This window comes from Eptatretus burgeri, chromosome 3 (assembly GCF_056783735.1).
Source record: "Eptatretus burgeri isolate ZD-2024b chromosome 3, Ebu_testis_v1, whole genome shotgun sequence".
Classification (NCBI taxonomy): domain Eukaryota; kingdom Metazoa; phylum Chordata; class Myxini; order Myxiniformes; family Myxinidae; genus Eptatretus; species Eptatretus burgeri.
In genome coordinates this window covers 89,240,872-89,256,251 of record NC_140963.1, presented here as the reverse complement: position 1 = coordinate 89,256,251, position 15,380 = coordinate 89,240,872, and the positions used below count along the sequence as shown (strand labels likewise).

General features: G+C 42.0%; 1 protein-coding gene across 3 annotated transcripts in view; it reads left to right on the top strand.

Moving 5' to 3' along the window:
- The window catches only part of LOC147030408 (cleavage stimulation factor subunit 2-like), a 92,478-nt gene that overhangs the window by 33,780 nt on the left and 43,318 nt on the right, over positions 1-15,380 (top strand). For all 3 annotated transcript variants that reach the window (XM_085874423.1, XM_085874424.1, XM_085874422.1), the window contains exon 7: positions 14,231-14,350. In XM_085874423.1, the coding sequence (XP_085730549.1) occupies positions 14,231-14,350 (120 nt within the window). The remainder of the gene's footprint in view (positions 1-14,230; positions 14,351-15,380) is intronic.

The window sequence follows — 15,380 nt, the reverse complement described above, 5'->3', positions numbered from 1 at the left end:
CGCACTCTTGCTTGCTGATGCACATCTGCAGGAAGGTGGACAGTGACGTGAGGATGGAGTCACCAGCCCAGACGGAGTAGTCGTGCAGTGCGGCGTTGAGCTGGGTGCCAGGCCACGATCCCCTACTGCATGCAGCTCCTGATGCCTGGATGTATACGAACCCTCCAGAGAGGATGGTGTTGGCAACGTTGCACCTCATGACCACCATCATTTTTTTCTCCCCCCCCCAACCCAACCCCACAAGCTCAGTCATGGAACGATGGCTGGTTGTGGGGCCCAGGGCAGTGGAATCGCTCACTGCGATGGTAACGACCTGGGAGTTAGGAAGCTCATAGCATTGCTTCAATGAGGAAGAAGAGGCGGTCTAAAGTGTCTCCTGCTTGGAGTCCAACACCACATAGCAGAACTTCTCCCCGACGTCCCCCAAAGTTTCATGTTCCACCGTGGTGAACAAGTAACTTGGCTTGGTCAGGATCTTGGTGTGGGACAGAGCGTAGATAGGCATCATTTGTGAGACACCGTTGTTGGAGTCCACCATGACACGCAGGGTGGCCCAGGCATACAGAAGCGGAATGGCTGGGATGGCCATACACACAGAGTGTTGAAAGTCTCAAATGTGGACACTGTACGCGGAGCGTCATCACCAGCAACACCTGCCCCGCACACTCCCAAGCCGTGATTCAGAATCAGTGCAGCAAGTTTCACCATTGCTATGTCCGTGTGCTGGTGCATGAAGAGGTTACAGAACGGAAAGGCAGGAAGTTTTGTACTCCTGACAGGAAGCAAAACTGGGGTCAACGGCAGTGAGACTTTTAGTTGTATCAAGGATGACATTTGCCCATAGTTATAGAACATGCTCATCACAATAACCCATGGATTTTCAAATCTCAATGTGACATAGGTCATTAAATTGCTTATTAGGATCTGGATCTTCATAAGGGAATGCTGTTTGAATAAACATTACAGTGGTAGTGGCTTTTCTCTTGAAACGGTCGCCATTCAGCGAAGGCATTGCTGTTGTGGCACACTTGAAAAGTATTATCATTACCACAAGCAGTATTAATCCAATAAAAATCCAATGCAAAATTGTTGCCCACCATCCCCAAAGATTCCTTTCAACCAGGAAAATATTCCATCCTCTTTATAGTAATCATGGAATTTAGCTCGCTCTTCCTTAATTTTTGTTGCAAAACTTGCAATGTGTTCTGATTTGTCTGGGATATAAGTACAACATTCAGTCCCAGTAATAGCACAGGTTCCCTCCCCCCTGGGCAGTGAGTACTAAATCCAAAGCAATTCGATTTTGCATGGCCACTGTTCACATAGCAACCATCTCTGTGTTAATATCCACCAGACTATCCACAGTTTCATAAGCAAGCAGTTCAAGAGCCGCAGCCATTCTTATAAGTTCTGTAGCTGCTTTCCCACTTCTGTACTGAGGAAAAATAGTCATAAAAAACAAATCAGTTGTACTTAATGCCCCACTAAATTTGGTTTGAATTTTGAAATGGAGAATAGGTGAGCATGCATATATGAGGTGCCACATACCCTAAGTTACACGCCTCTGTCAAATTAGTTGGCAGCCAATTCAATTCAAAAGTCAATAAAAATCAGATTTTCCTGTTATTTGGTGAAGGGTGTTTCATTTTCCTCGCACTAGTATTCTAAACAAGGACAAATGTGTCCACGAGCAGCATCCTAAAGGTTTTGTCGGCTAAAAAAAAACAAAAAAAAACAACAACTTCCGATATTTCGTCACGTGCCTTGATTCAACCAATAGCGAAACGCGTCATAATGTATTTACGATATATCATGTATTTACGAAATAAATAATGTATTTACGAAATTACTATACGATAAATGGAATAATCTTTAAATAGTAACGTGAACTTTTCGTGAATAGTAACGTGAAAAAAAAACTATTTACCGGTTAAGCGGCATGGTCGCATTTCATTCCCGCCCGCCCTCATGCCAGAGCACGTGGCTTTGTTTTTGCGTGGCTGCCGAAGTGGTCACGTGTCTGCATTCGGGTCATCTCGGCAAGCTTCGGCCGCCATTGTGATCGCTGTCATCACGATAAAAGAGCTGAACAATACGCATATTATATCCATTATCATCGGCATTTATAGAATTTGTTGACCCAAATTTATATGCACAATACATCAAAGGATGCCTGGACAATGCTATTTCCAAGCTACCTGGCTTTATAAACCGGAATTCAAAGGATGGTTGGAGAAAGATCCCGGATGTCGATCTTCTGCTCGTTGTCGTGTGTGCCGCAAATCTTTCTCTGTGAAAAGCTTGGGAGTTTCTGCCATCACCGTCCATGGTAAAGCACAAAAACATCTACAAGGTGAGTGAAACTGTGTTTGCGTATTTTGATATATGATCAACGATCTTTTGGGCATTGATTGATTGACCAAATTGTCTCGCAGTATGCATGGTATCTGGTATGTATTTTATTACAATGTAAATACATACCTGGTACTTTTCTATTTTTCAGCTATGAGGTCTGTAGGTTCAACTTTGGGTGGAATGGAAGATTATTTTAATACGGGAGCTGCGCCAACCTCAGATGCAAATCTAGCATGTACTGCCCCTGCTCCTCAGCCTGCGGGGCGCGGTAATTTGGTCACGAGGTAATTTGGTCACGGTATTATTATTATTATTATTTATTATTCACTGCATTTAAGGCCAGTAAGGCCCAAGAGCAGTAATAAACATTTTCATTTCATGGCCGGCGAATCTTGTTGGCATAATGACGTATTGACCAAGTTTACTGACTACTATAATGGAATCGATTCTGTCTCTCTCAACTTTTAAATTCCGATTCCATTATAGTAGTCAGTAAACTTGGTCAATACGTCATTATGCCAACAAGATTCGCCAGCCATGAAATGAAAATGTTTATTACTGCTCTTGGGCCTTACTGGCTTTAAATGCAGTGAACAATAAATAATAATAATAATAATAATAATTATACCGTGACGAAATTACCTTGTGACCGAATTACCGTGACCAAATTACCTCGTGACCGTTTTACCCTGACTAAATTACCTTGTGACCGTTTTACAGTGACCAAATTACCTTGAGACCGTTTTACAGTGACCAAGTTTTCCGTGACCAAATTTCCTATGACCAAATTACCTACATTCCAGCTTGCTGCCCCTCAGGCTGCTGCTCATCCTCTCCGAGTGCCAGCTTCTTCTAGACCTGGACATGGTGGAACACAGACTCTAATAGCAGAAGTGTTGTGGGCAATGAAATGTGTCGAGTCGCATTATTCCTTTCGTTCGTGTGAGGGAACTTCTGATTTATTTAAAAGGATGTTTCAAGGGCATCCTGTTGCCGAAACATTTGCCTGCAGTGAAACAAAATGTAGATATCTCTGCCAATTCGGGCTTGCTCCTCACTTCTCTTCTCTTCTAAAGAGTCGTATAAATAAAGACAGTGAATATATTTTGCTGTTCAATTAAAGCATGAACACAAAGACTAAAAATAAACAATTAGACATTCATGTCAGACTTTGGCACCATGACCAAGTCCATACCTAACATCACAATTCATTGGTCATGCTGCTGCAACTGATTTATTGGAACACTTCAATGTATCAACTTCTAATCTACGTAGAAGTGGTTTGTTGCAGGTATCTATGGATGGCCCTTCAGTGAATTGGTCTTTTTATGACAAATTGGGGAAAGAAATTAAGGATGAGTGTGATATGGGCTTGATGAATATTGGGAGCTGTGGCCTCCATGTCATTCATGGGGCGTTCCAGACCGGTGCACGTGAGACTGGTTGGGATCTTGGTGATATTCTCTCCAGTCCATACAACCTGTTTTAAGATACCTCTGCCAGGCGTGATGATTTTACTGATGTAACTGGGTGTAAAGACTTCCCATTGAAATTTTGTAAGCACAGGTGGGTTGACAATGGTCCTATCTGCAGCAGAGTTATTCTATTGTGGCCTCACCTGAAGTTATTTGTTGAGGCATGTGAAAGCAAGAAGAAGCCAAAAACCAACCAGCAACTCTTACAAAACTCTGCATGGTGCAATGAATGATAAGCTATCTGTTGCAAAACTGTCTTTTTTCAGGTCAGTAGCCAGTGCAGTTGAACCATTTTTAGCCTTGTACCAAACAGACAAGCCAATGGGTCCCTTTCTTGTTCATGATATTGAGAGACTTGTCAGAAATTTGTTAGAGAGGTGTGTTAAGCCAGTTGCATTACAAAATGCTTCTACTGCATATGACTTGTTAAAGCTGGATCTTGAAAAGGAAAGGGTAGAAAACAAAAAAATTGAAGTTTGTTTCAAGGCTGAAAATGAACTGAAGTTCCTCCTGAGAACCAAGGCCATCAGTTAACGCCTGGTGTTTCAGTTCAAAGAAGAATGTCGGCTATTTGCGGGGAAATGTGTCAACAAAATCTTTGAAAGGTCTCCTCTTAAGTATAGTTTAGCCAGAAATATGGCTTCTCTGGATCCCAGGTTGATGGTGACTGATCAAGAACACTCAAAGTCCAAATTCAAATGCCTGTTGGAAAATTTGGTGACTGAACAGAGCTGATGGTGATAATGTAGATATGTTGGTTGCAAGTTACAAATAATTACTGCAGGATGTAGCAGGGTGTGAACTGAAGTCTAGGTTCAAGGACTTCAAGGTTGAAGATGACAGGGTAGATGTGTTACTCTATGAATGTGTGGGTAAAAACAAGAAGTTTGAGAAGTTGTGGGGGCTAGTTCGTAAAGTGTTGCTAGTTTCCCATGGTCAGGCGTCTGTTGAGAGGGGTTTTTTCCCTCAACAGACAGATAGAGAAGGACAACCTGGGTGAAGGCATGCTTGTGGCACTGAGGCAGATCATTGATTATTTTGTACTGGTAGGTGGAATGCTCAAAGTTGAAATCACAAAGGAACTGCTATCCTCAGCCTCCAGTTCTCGACATAAATACCATTAATATCTTGAAGAAGAGAAAAGAAAGAAAGGGCAAGAAGCCATCCAAAGAAAACGAAAAATGGTTTAAGATGAATTGGATGGTTTGAAAAAGAGAAAGAAGGTGTTGGAAACTGACATAGAAGGTCTGACCACATTGTCAGAAAAATATGCAGACGAGGCTGAGGCAAAAGGTGGCAAAACTAGCCACAGTCTTCTGGTAAAATCAAATGCTCTCAGGCACTCTGCCAAGCAAAAACGGGGGGAACTCAAAGTTCTAGAAAGAGAAATTGAGGAGAAGGCTAAATCCTTGCCTGCTATGTCCTAATTGGATATTACAATGACATGTAGCTTTCAAAATGTACTGTTCTATAGTGTAGAAGCAGTCAGGAGCTGCTGCAACTTTGCAGGTGGCAGCACCTACAATAACATTTTAACATAACAACACATTAACATTGAGAGTGCTGCCATCTGGAAACTTGTGACTGCTACTGGCTGATTCTACAGTAACTGTGAAGTGAATTTGCCAATTGGCTGTGTGGCACGTTGTGCCTTGTTGACTGAAGAAGCACCTGCTGTGTTCTGTATGTTCATTATTAAAATAGATTTTTTTGTAAACTTACTATCTTTGTTAATTTCTAGGTGACTCACCTCAATTTACCCCTGGAATTTGTATGATGTGTTCCTTAAAAAGGGGTTATTTTAGCTCTTAAAAGTCCTTAAAAAAGACATCTCAAAATAAGTGGGAACCCTGTCAGTGCGTCTGATGATACCTGGTATTGTTTGGTTCTATGTGTTGGTGCGGGTGTATGAAAGTCACTTTCTTGGTACATGCAAATATCAGCCCAAGCATCACTCATCGGTCCCAGCCAGGGGAGTACCCCTATAGTACTTTAAGTAGACCCGAATGAACGGTGCAATCAAAGCAACAACAAATAATGATATTGCACTTGTCACAAGGCGATCACTTGGAGATTCTTCTTGGGGTCCCCCTCTGTGTGGGCTCATTTGCAGTGTGAATAATGGATCCATGTTGGTCTCCCCTTGCATTTAACAGCAGTATGAGTAGTCAGCAAAACTTGGTAAGGCCTGATCCACCTTGGCTGTAACGCGTTCTTTTTTCTGTGTACTTTAATGAACACATTCTCTCCTAGGTTAAAGTCGTGGCAGTTCTCAGTTGTTGCTTTTGGCAAAGCCTCCATCACCTTTTTTTTTGTTGTCGGTTTCGGAAGCTCCAAAACAGCCTTTATTCTATAAGGTGACAAGTGGTGGGTATTTCCCTCCAAGATGTGCCCGAGATATCTGACCGTCTCTTGACAGAATTGCAGCTTGTCTTTCAACACCTTGTGTCCCTTTTGTGCTAATACAGTTAATAGCACAAGAGTGTCCTGTTTACATGCTTCCTCTGTTGTGGAACAAACCACTAAATCATCAACACACTGTTCAAGTACAGAACCTCCCAGGAACCTTATATCATTCAAATCTTCCTCTCATGCTCAGGAGAACAGCGTTGGGCTCTCTGTGTAACCTTGCGGGAGCACAGTCCCAGTGTATTGCCATCTGTTGTAAGTAAACACAAACAGGAACTGTGAATCCGTATGAATTGGTATCGAAAAGAGCGCTGAACACAAATCAACGACAGTAGAACCTGGCATTACTCTGGATGGTCGATAGAATAGTAACAGGGTTTGGGACAACAGGGTACGCTGGTAGTACATATTTATTGCCCGCATATCTTGGACAAATCTCCAAGTTGCCTTCCCCGGTTTCTTCACGGGAATGATATTACACCCGCTGACGGTTGGAAAAATGATTCTCTGCTCCAACAGCTATTGTACAACTGTTGAGATACCTTGTTCAGCTTCTGGTCGCAACAAATACTGTTTTTCTGGAAAATGGTTTTGACGGATAAATTTTTATTTTCACTGGCTGCACACGTTGAATTCGTCCTATGTCATTTGGGTGTTTGGCCCATAAGCAATCTGGTACCTTACTTAATACTTCCAGAGAGACATTTGCTATTACAGTTGGTGGCCTGATGATTTTTTCAAAATGTAACGAGGTCGAAACAGAATTACCTTCCCAAATGAATCCTTCCCCATCCAATTGCCACAGCTGCGTTCCACATTAATTTCCAATCAATTGTCGGCTCTGATCTTAACGCAGTAATCATTGGCCCTGTCCTTTTCTCTGTGGCCAGTTGCCACCACCAGGGTTAGATGAGGTGTTACATTTATGGGCTGGTTCTACATCACACTTTGTTCGTTAGATAATTCTACCTCTGCTCCCAGTCCCTCTGTCCCTAACCATATGGACTTTATTTTGACATCAAACTGGTCACCTAACTGTGATGATGCGCGTTTCTCATAAGATTCATTCTTTTCGGTAGCGTCGTAATACGCTCTACAATGCAATGGTTTCTTCCATCGGGATACATCGATTCCGTGTCTTCCAATCCAATCTGCTATTTCCTCTACATAGCAGTCATAGCTAGTTCGTGCACAAAACTCCCTGTTCAATTCAAATGATGCAGCTGGATCGTTTAATATCCACCAGTACACTATGGATCCCTCAGCGCATTGTTGCAAGCCCAATACCTGTTCGCTAGATTTCTCGGACATGTCGAACGATACACCGCCTCACATACATCTTACTGTACATCCCAATCGATATAGTAAATCTTGTCCCAGGAAGTTCACTGGGGAATCAGTTGCAAATAAAAAAGTATGATGCTCTGCCAACGGTCCTATTTGTGCTTTCATTTTCTTCATTAGTGGGGTTTGCATGGGTACCCCAGTTATGTCTACTACTTTAACCTTTTGGGATGACATTGGCTTGTCTGGTAAATCAGTTTGTCTTTTATTGTTGAGCGAGTAGCGCCTGTGTCTACCAGGAATGGGAGCACACGTCCGTTCATCCTCAGATTTAAGGTCGGCTCATGTCGAACTTAGCAACGGTAGCGCTGACGTCCCGCTCACATCATGTCATTGTTGAAATGATTGTCCGGTTGGTGCCTGGGGCTGTGAACTTTGTTCATCTTGTCTCCCACTAAAAGTTTGTCTGGCGCACCATCTCGCTCCCCTTTGTCACCTGTGCGGGCAATCTCTCATCCAGTGTCTTTCTTGACTGCACATATAACAGGCATTTCTACTAATCGGTCTCTCATCTGGTCTTTGATTCCTTCTTTGTCTCGTCTCTTGTTCTAACTGATCCTCAGGATTCCCATACTCCTCCATTTCTCTCGTGTCTTGACAATGATCTATTTGTCTCTGTACCAAGAGTGTGTTCGTGTCTTGCATCCTTTGCTCCATCTGCCAGTGACAATGTAGCACAGTGGGCAGAATGGCCTCAAGAGTCTTGGACTCCCATTCCATACATATTTGCTTCATGTTCGATTGCAATTTTGGCAACAATCCGTGCACATATGTGTGTGAGACCGGCACCTCCATAGCGCCCTCTGACATTCCGGAATGTTTCTGGAACACTTTCCGCAACCGCTCTAAATAGTCTAGATCTTTATATCTTTCCCGTGTTTCTGTTTACATGCCTGTATTTTTATCCAGTCTAACCTTGGTGGAACTATGTTCTCTGATATCCTCAACAAAACTACAATGAACACATTTAGTTCTGCTCGAGTCAGCTGTGGCCCGTGCAGTTCCCCTGGCCACTGAGTTTGCCTCTTTTTATTTCCTGTAACAGACCCTCCGGCACTAGTAAGTCAAGTAGTCCATTCATAACCACATATGTCGGGTTATGTGATTGGCAACTGATTCAATTTCGACACAAATTTCTTTGGGTTTTCCCTCAAACTAAGCATGTCTGTTTTTGTTGCCTCCAAGTCTGCAACTGCCCCAGGTCGGTATCCTGATACTGTTTGTCCATTTTGTCCTGGGAACTTTTTCATTGGTGCCAGTACCTCACAATCACTGCTTCCAGATCCACTAGCACCCTCTTGTCTGTCATTTCCTGTCATTGATCTCATTATTACTTTTTCTCTTGGTTGCTCATCCATATAATACCCGTCCCTTCGCGTTCCACCTTATGTCTTTCCTTTTATCGTGCCCCCGAGATATTTCCCTTAAGGCTCTTATTAATCATGGGGTCACGGGGTGGTTCTGACACCGGGTTGGGTTCGATATCTGACTTTGTCCTTGTCCTTCTTAAGGGAGGTGCAGTTGTGGTTGGACCACTGTTATACGGAGGCGGAGGATTTGCTGATGGAACCCAGTCCTCATCATAGTCCTCCGGTTGTTCCTTGACACTTGGCATCTCTTTTTTAGTTACTGTCACTTGCATTTGGTTTTGCACTTCCTCTATTTACTTTTGTGCAGTTGCTAAACTACCGTTAAGGCTTGCTGTTCTCGATTCCTCTGCCCTCCGCATACTTTCCTCCATCCAATCCATAAATGGTACCCAATTTATTTATTTCACTGTGTGCTTCTTTTTTCTCTCTTTTTCATTTCCTTCTTAAGGTTTTCGAGGCTGTTCTTATCACAACTCCCATTTATCGGAAAACTATTTGCACTCGTCTTCATCCAGTGACACCATTTGTCCAGGTCCCGGACTGATGCTGGTCCGTATTTGTGAAACGTATATCGTTTACATGTTCCCTGATCTGGTGTCTCCAGTCTTACCTGCTTTCCTGGTTCATTATCCATCCCATATTGTCTATCCGTAAACTTTGGTTGAAAGTCCGATTCACAACCACACATTTGTCGAGCAGCAAAAGGATCCTTAAAAGTTCAAGTCGCAATCATACATTCGTCTCGTAGCAAAAAGGAGCCCTTAAACTTAAATGATGTTAACCCGTGGGACTTCAAGTCCTCCTACACTCATTCACAAATTTGATATTTGATCACAAATTGGTGGAGTAAACTTAAAACCTGATAGAAAGAGATTGTCCAAGAAACTTCGACACAAGAGGAGGCCATTTGACCCACCATGCCTTTGCTTTCTCCACACTCTCCTTTATAGACTGATTGGAATGTTAGATCAAGGTCTTGGGGTTCCCAGGCATTCCCACTGTAAGTACTCACCTCGGTGTGTTTCATTTCCACTCGGCTTGCTATCACTTGCCAAGCCAGCTGTTTCGTATCATTGATTTGGTTGGCGTACTTGGTGAGTGCTCTACAAGCTTTTTGGTAATGCATCACACCTCTGGACATGTGGGTCACCACTCCATTGTGAGGTGTGTCTGGTTAGGGCAAGAACTTGCAATTTTGGCAGAGTACCGGCACACTAGTTTACTGCAAAAGATCGTAGGATCTTTCACATCCACAAGCAAATTTTTTGTGGATGGAATGTTCTTCGAAAGGGTGGCATACTCAATGTGAAGCACCAGGATGGCAGTTTATAGTCAGCTTGTGAATCAAATCCAGAATATATGGTGATTATGCTACTTCTGACACATTCTCCAAACTCATTGACTATTTCAGCAAGATGTAATTATTAGCTGTACCGATTTTTCGGATACGAGACAAAAATATTCTATGTGCTTATCGCATGTAAGGCCAAAAAAAAAAAAATGTTGCATTGGCGTAACGGGTCACTGAAAAATAGGGTAGGTCGGTCGGGATCTTTTTTTTTTTTTTTTTTTTTTCCTAATAAATTCCTCCCAAAATCTCCCCCGGCTCGAGTACCACCCTTTTTGTCGGCGGGTTCTGTCCGAAACACTTCCGGGTTTTTGCGATCGCGATCGCAATCAACAAGATACTTGAAAACGATAGCAAAACAACAAAAATAGCAATAAAATAGGGTCGGCAAAATTTTTCGATAGCAAAAAAAACGTAGGGTCGGCGGAATTTTTAGGGTCGGGCGGGTTACGCCAATGCAACATTTTTTTTTTGGCCTAAGGTATGATGGTATGATGCAGAGGTAATGGTGTATTGACCTTTGAACTGTCTAATCTGCGTAGGATTCTCGACCTGACGATAAACTGTCAGATTGGTGCTTCGGAGGAAAGGCATTGCATCACAAAGTGTCCCAACCCTTGGATCATTTCAAATATCCCTCACTAGATTTACACAAATATTTATTAAGCCGGGTGTCTCGTCTTCGAGCATTAGTGGATGTTAAAGATCCGACGTTGTCCTTTGCGGAGTTGGCGAGTTATCGCCGGCATCCTGAACGAATTACAAATTTCACTCTAAATCACCTTCACTCTCAAACCTAAAGGCCCGGTCACACCTTGACGTTTTAGCCAGCGATGGCAACATATTAAAATGTATAAAACGCTGGCTAACGTTGAACTTTTGATGGTTTTTTTTAAAGATTCGGACGTATTCATAGCGACTTGGTCTTATGTATAACGCATTGGTAACGGACACAGAACGTTTCGTTGTGTTATAGATAACTTATACCAACGAATGCTGAACCTGTTGTCGGCCTACACAACCGATGCCCAACGATAGTCTAACTTAGGCATAGCGCGTTGCACGCATCGCCGACGATGTCGTGACGTAGCCTATTAAAAGGCTGACGCACAACGATTCGAATCATAACTGCCGTAGAAATGGAAGTGTCAACATCGCGGTCACACCTTGGCGATCTTGCCAGCGTATGCCGACCTAAGAAAAATGTGTCTAAAACGTTGGGGCACGTCAAATACGGTATGAGTAAGTTTGGTATACGTGAGTACAACGCTAAAGTACGCTATCATACGTCGTAGTAAGTAGAGTACGTCAAGAAATTTTAAACATGTTCAAAATTTTACGACTTACTCGGCATATGACACACGTTCCGCATGCGATGGGGATAAGTTTTACACACGATATGTGGACGTTCACACACGTCCACAAAGGCTACTTATAAGCTACTCATAAGTCGTAACGCGTCGCGGTAATGTCTTTTTTACGCGAAACTTATTTCTAACTTATGTTTGACGTGCTTTGAACCAATTCTTTACGTAGTCCCAACACACATCGACATATGTAGACGTATTCCAATGACGTCTTCCGGTCGACAAAAAAAAATAAATTAACGTGTTTCTAGCTTACAACTGCCATATAAAGACGTGTTCCCAGCGGTTTGGGGAATTGGTATATAAAAATGCTGCTCATAAAAGGGGAACCCAACAGTGTTTTCGAGTCCTTTTTGAGTCGATGTCCATGTCAGCAGTAACAGTATCAGTATCAGTATCAGTATCAGTATTAGTATTAGTAGTAGTTTGTTCATGTTGGCAGTAGTAGGTGAGTGTGAGGGGGAGGGTGTGGGTTATGATGGATCGTCCTTGCGTTTAACGATTTAACGATTTAAATGATAAACTCAACGATTTAAATGGCTGCAACTCCACTATTGAAAGTAGACGCTTGCTCTCAACAATTGGATTTTTTTACACTCAACGACTTTTAAACGGTACCACTCAGCTATTTTCATTGTTTACAATGAACGATTTAAATTGCTGTCACTCGCCTTTGTTTTTTGACGCTGGCGCTCGGAAATTTTAATCGTTTCTATTGAACGTGCTAAATCGCTCAAACCCCACTATTGAAAGTAGACGCTTGCGCTCAACAATTGGATTTTTTTTTACACTCAACGACTTTTAAACGGTACCACTCAGCTATTTTCATTGTTTACAATGAACGATTTAAATTGCTGTCACTCGCCTTTATTTTTTGACGCTGGGGTTTGGAAATTTTAAGCGTTTCTTCTGAACGTGTTAAAACGCTCAAACTCGACTATTTTAAATAGACGCTGCCGATGGACAATTGGAATCATAGTCAAGCTCGACATCGAAGTGTGAACATCCTCGTCATGCCAAAGAAAAGTTTGAAGAATGCTGCAAATAAGTGTCCTGGCCGTGGCCGTGGACGCTGACGCAAGGACGATCCATTATACCGACGTCTTTCAGCCTATGAGTAACTTAAAAGTAACGTCTGTCGACGTGTGGCAACGATTGCGTAACGTGCCAACAACACGTTAATCATAGGTTAGAAATAAGTTTCGGGTACGCTAAACATTACCTCGGCGTGTCTCAACTCATGATTAACTTACAAGTAGCATGTGTTGACGTCTGTCAACGATCGCAGACCGTGCATACAACTTGTGGCCAGCGTAGCGGAACGTGTGAGTCATACGCCGGCATACGTCATGAAATTTCAAGCATGAAAAAATTTGAGGACAACCAAAAAGTACAACGTTTAAAGCCAACGTACAACGACGTATGGCAGTGTTTTGCAGCGTGCTCTCAATGTTATCAAAACTTACCCATAACGTATTCAACGTGCGCCAGCGTTTTAGAAAAAAAATTCAAAAATCGGCATACGTTGGCTAAAACGTCAAGGTGTGACCAGGCCTTAATGTGAGGATTCTTTATCCGAAAATTATTCGTCAATTTCACTTTCTGCCGAGTCTGAAGGAGTTGTTCAGCCATTATTCATTGCATGCTGAGACAATCCTTCCCTTGATTCCATAATGCAGATGACATAATGACCATCGCGGTTTTCTGGAATTTTTGGACTGGTCCCCACCGGGTTCCCCTTTTTTAAAAAAAATTGTAACGTCTTAAAAAACTAGATGTTATTCTTGAAAAACACACCCTGCGCTTGGTCTTGGTGTGTGCTAACTTTTTTTTTTAAGGTTTTTTTTTTCCTTTGATTCATTCATTATTGCTTCCAGACCATGTGACTGACATAATCTTTATCAAACCATATTTCCCATGGGTAGTTGATAAATTTGTTCAATTTTGCATTGATCAGTTAAGCGGTTTCTCCTACGAGGATTTTCAAAGATTTTCCCTTCGATCCAATATGGCTGCCAGACCATGTGACACATGATGGTCATTTTTTGTGAAAATCCTGTTCAAATTTCAAGTCAATTGGGTGAAAATTGAGGATTTCAGAAATTTGGCATATGTTGACCTCAAAAGAGTGACCGCTGTATCACATGATCATGTTACATGTGGTGAAGTTTCAATTTCCTCCGCTGAACGGTTTTCGATGTGCGCTCTAAACAAAATACATACACGATGTATGTCTTACGTACGTACGCTACCTATGACTTAACCCTGCTTTTCACTTCACGAACGCAGGGTAATTATTAGAATTAAAACCACGTTCATTTCTTTGTTTATTACTTAAAAATCAAAATAATCACATGAAATTTTTTTTTTTCTGATCTGTGGACTTTTTAAAAGGATTAAATGGTGTGGTTTACTATGAGCTGTTAGGTGTTTTTTCTAATTGAAGTCCCATATGATTCCTATTATGCTTTTCATTTTATGAGTCATTCACAATGATGTAGAAATAATCAGTTATCAAAAATGATTATTTCTTTTTGCCTTTTCCGCTGCTACTTCTTGCAGCTTTGTGTTACAGATTATCCTGTAGAGTCTCGTAACCTCTTTCTCCAGCAACCACAGCTCTCATATGCTCTGCTCCATGGCCTTGTAGCAGTCGGAGCATTGACCCGGACGGCTGCAACGGTAACGTTTCCTCCCCATGTTTATTTATTCTTCACTTTCTTCATTTATCCTTTTTCCTTTTTGTTCCTTTTCATTATCATATCAGGTTTATTACTTAAGTAGAAGCTTTTCAGGGAATGGTAAGGCATTTCGTCATTCAGAATGACCTTCTGTAAAAAGGGAAGGGAATATGAGTTAACCACAATTACATGTAGACCAAACCATGTGGGACAGGCAATGTAACTCCACCCTGAAGGTCATTAATGAGCCAGCTATGTTTTCACTGACAATCCATTAATGACATGGCAGTTCTTCTGAAACCAATTCCACTTCCTGAAGCTTAGAAACCAAATTCATTACCGTGCTGCCTTCAGCTTGATTACCTCTTCCACTGAAGGTGGGCGGAGGTTATGTTTTCACCCCTGTCCGTTTGTTTGGCTGTGGGCAGGAAATCTCAAAAAAGTGTGGATCAATTTGGATGAAATTTGGTGGAGAGGTTGGGTGTGTAGCAACAACGAAATTATTCGATTTTGGTAAAGATCCGGATCTGGAAACTAGAATTTGAAAAGTGATTCTTCACCATTGAGTGACATGGTGAAAAACAATATACAGGGTACCCTCATTTGAAGCCTTGTAACTTTTTATGTATAAATTTTATATGTGAAGTGCAAAGTGTACTCCACAAAGGTGCATGACATTGTTCAGCTGAAACAGTGCATCACAACAGCAGTGGCCTCTGTAAGCCTCTGTTATAAAATGTGTGGAGGGAAAATGAATAACATTGTGATCAAAATAGACCAAGTACTGCTTGCAGTCCCAAGAAGGAAGCTACACACACACACACACACACACACACACACACACACACACACACACACACACACACACACACACACACACACACACACACACACACACACACACACGGAAACACATATATATATATATATATATATATATATATATATATATATATATACATACATACATACATACATACATACATACATACATACATACATACGCACTGTGGTGCCCCCAGAATCCGAAC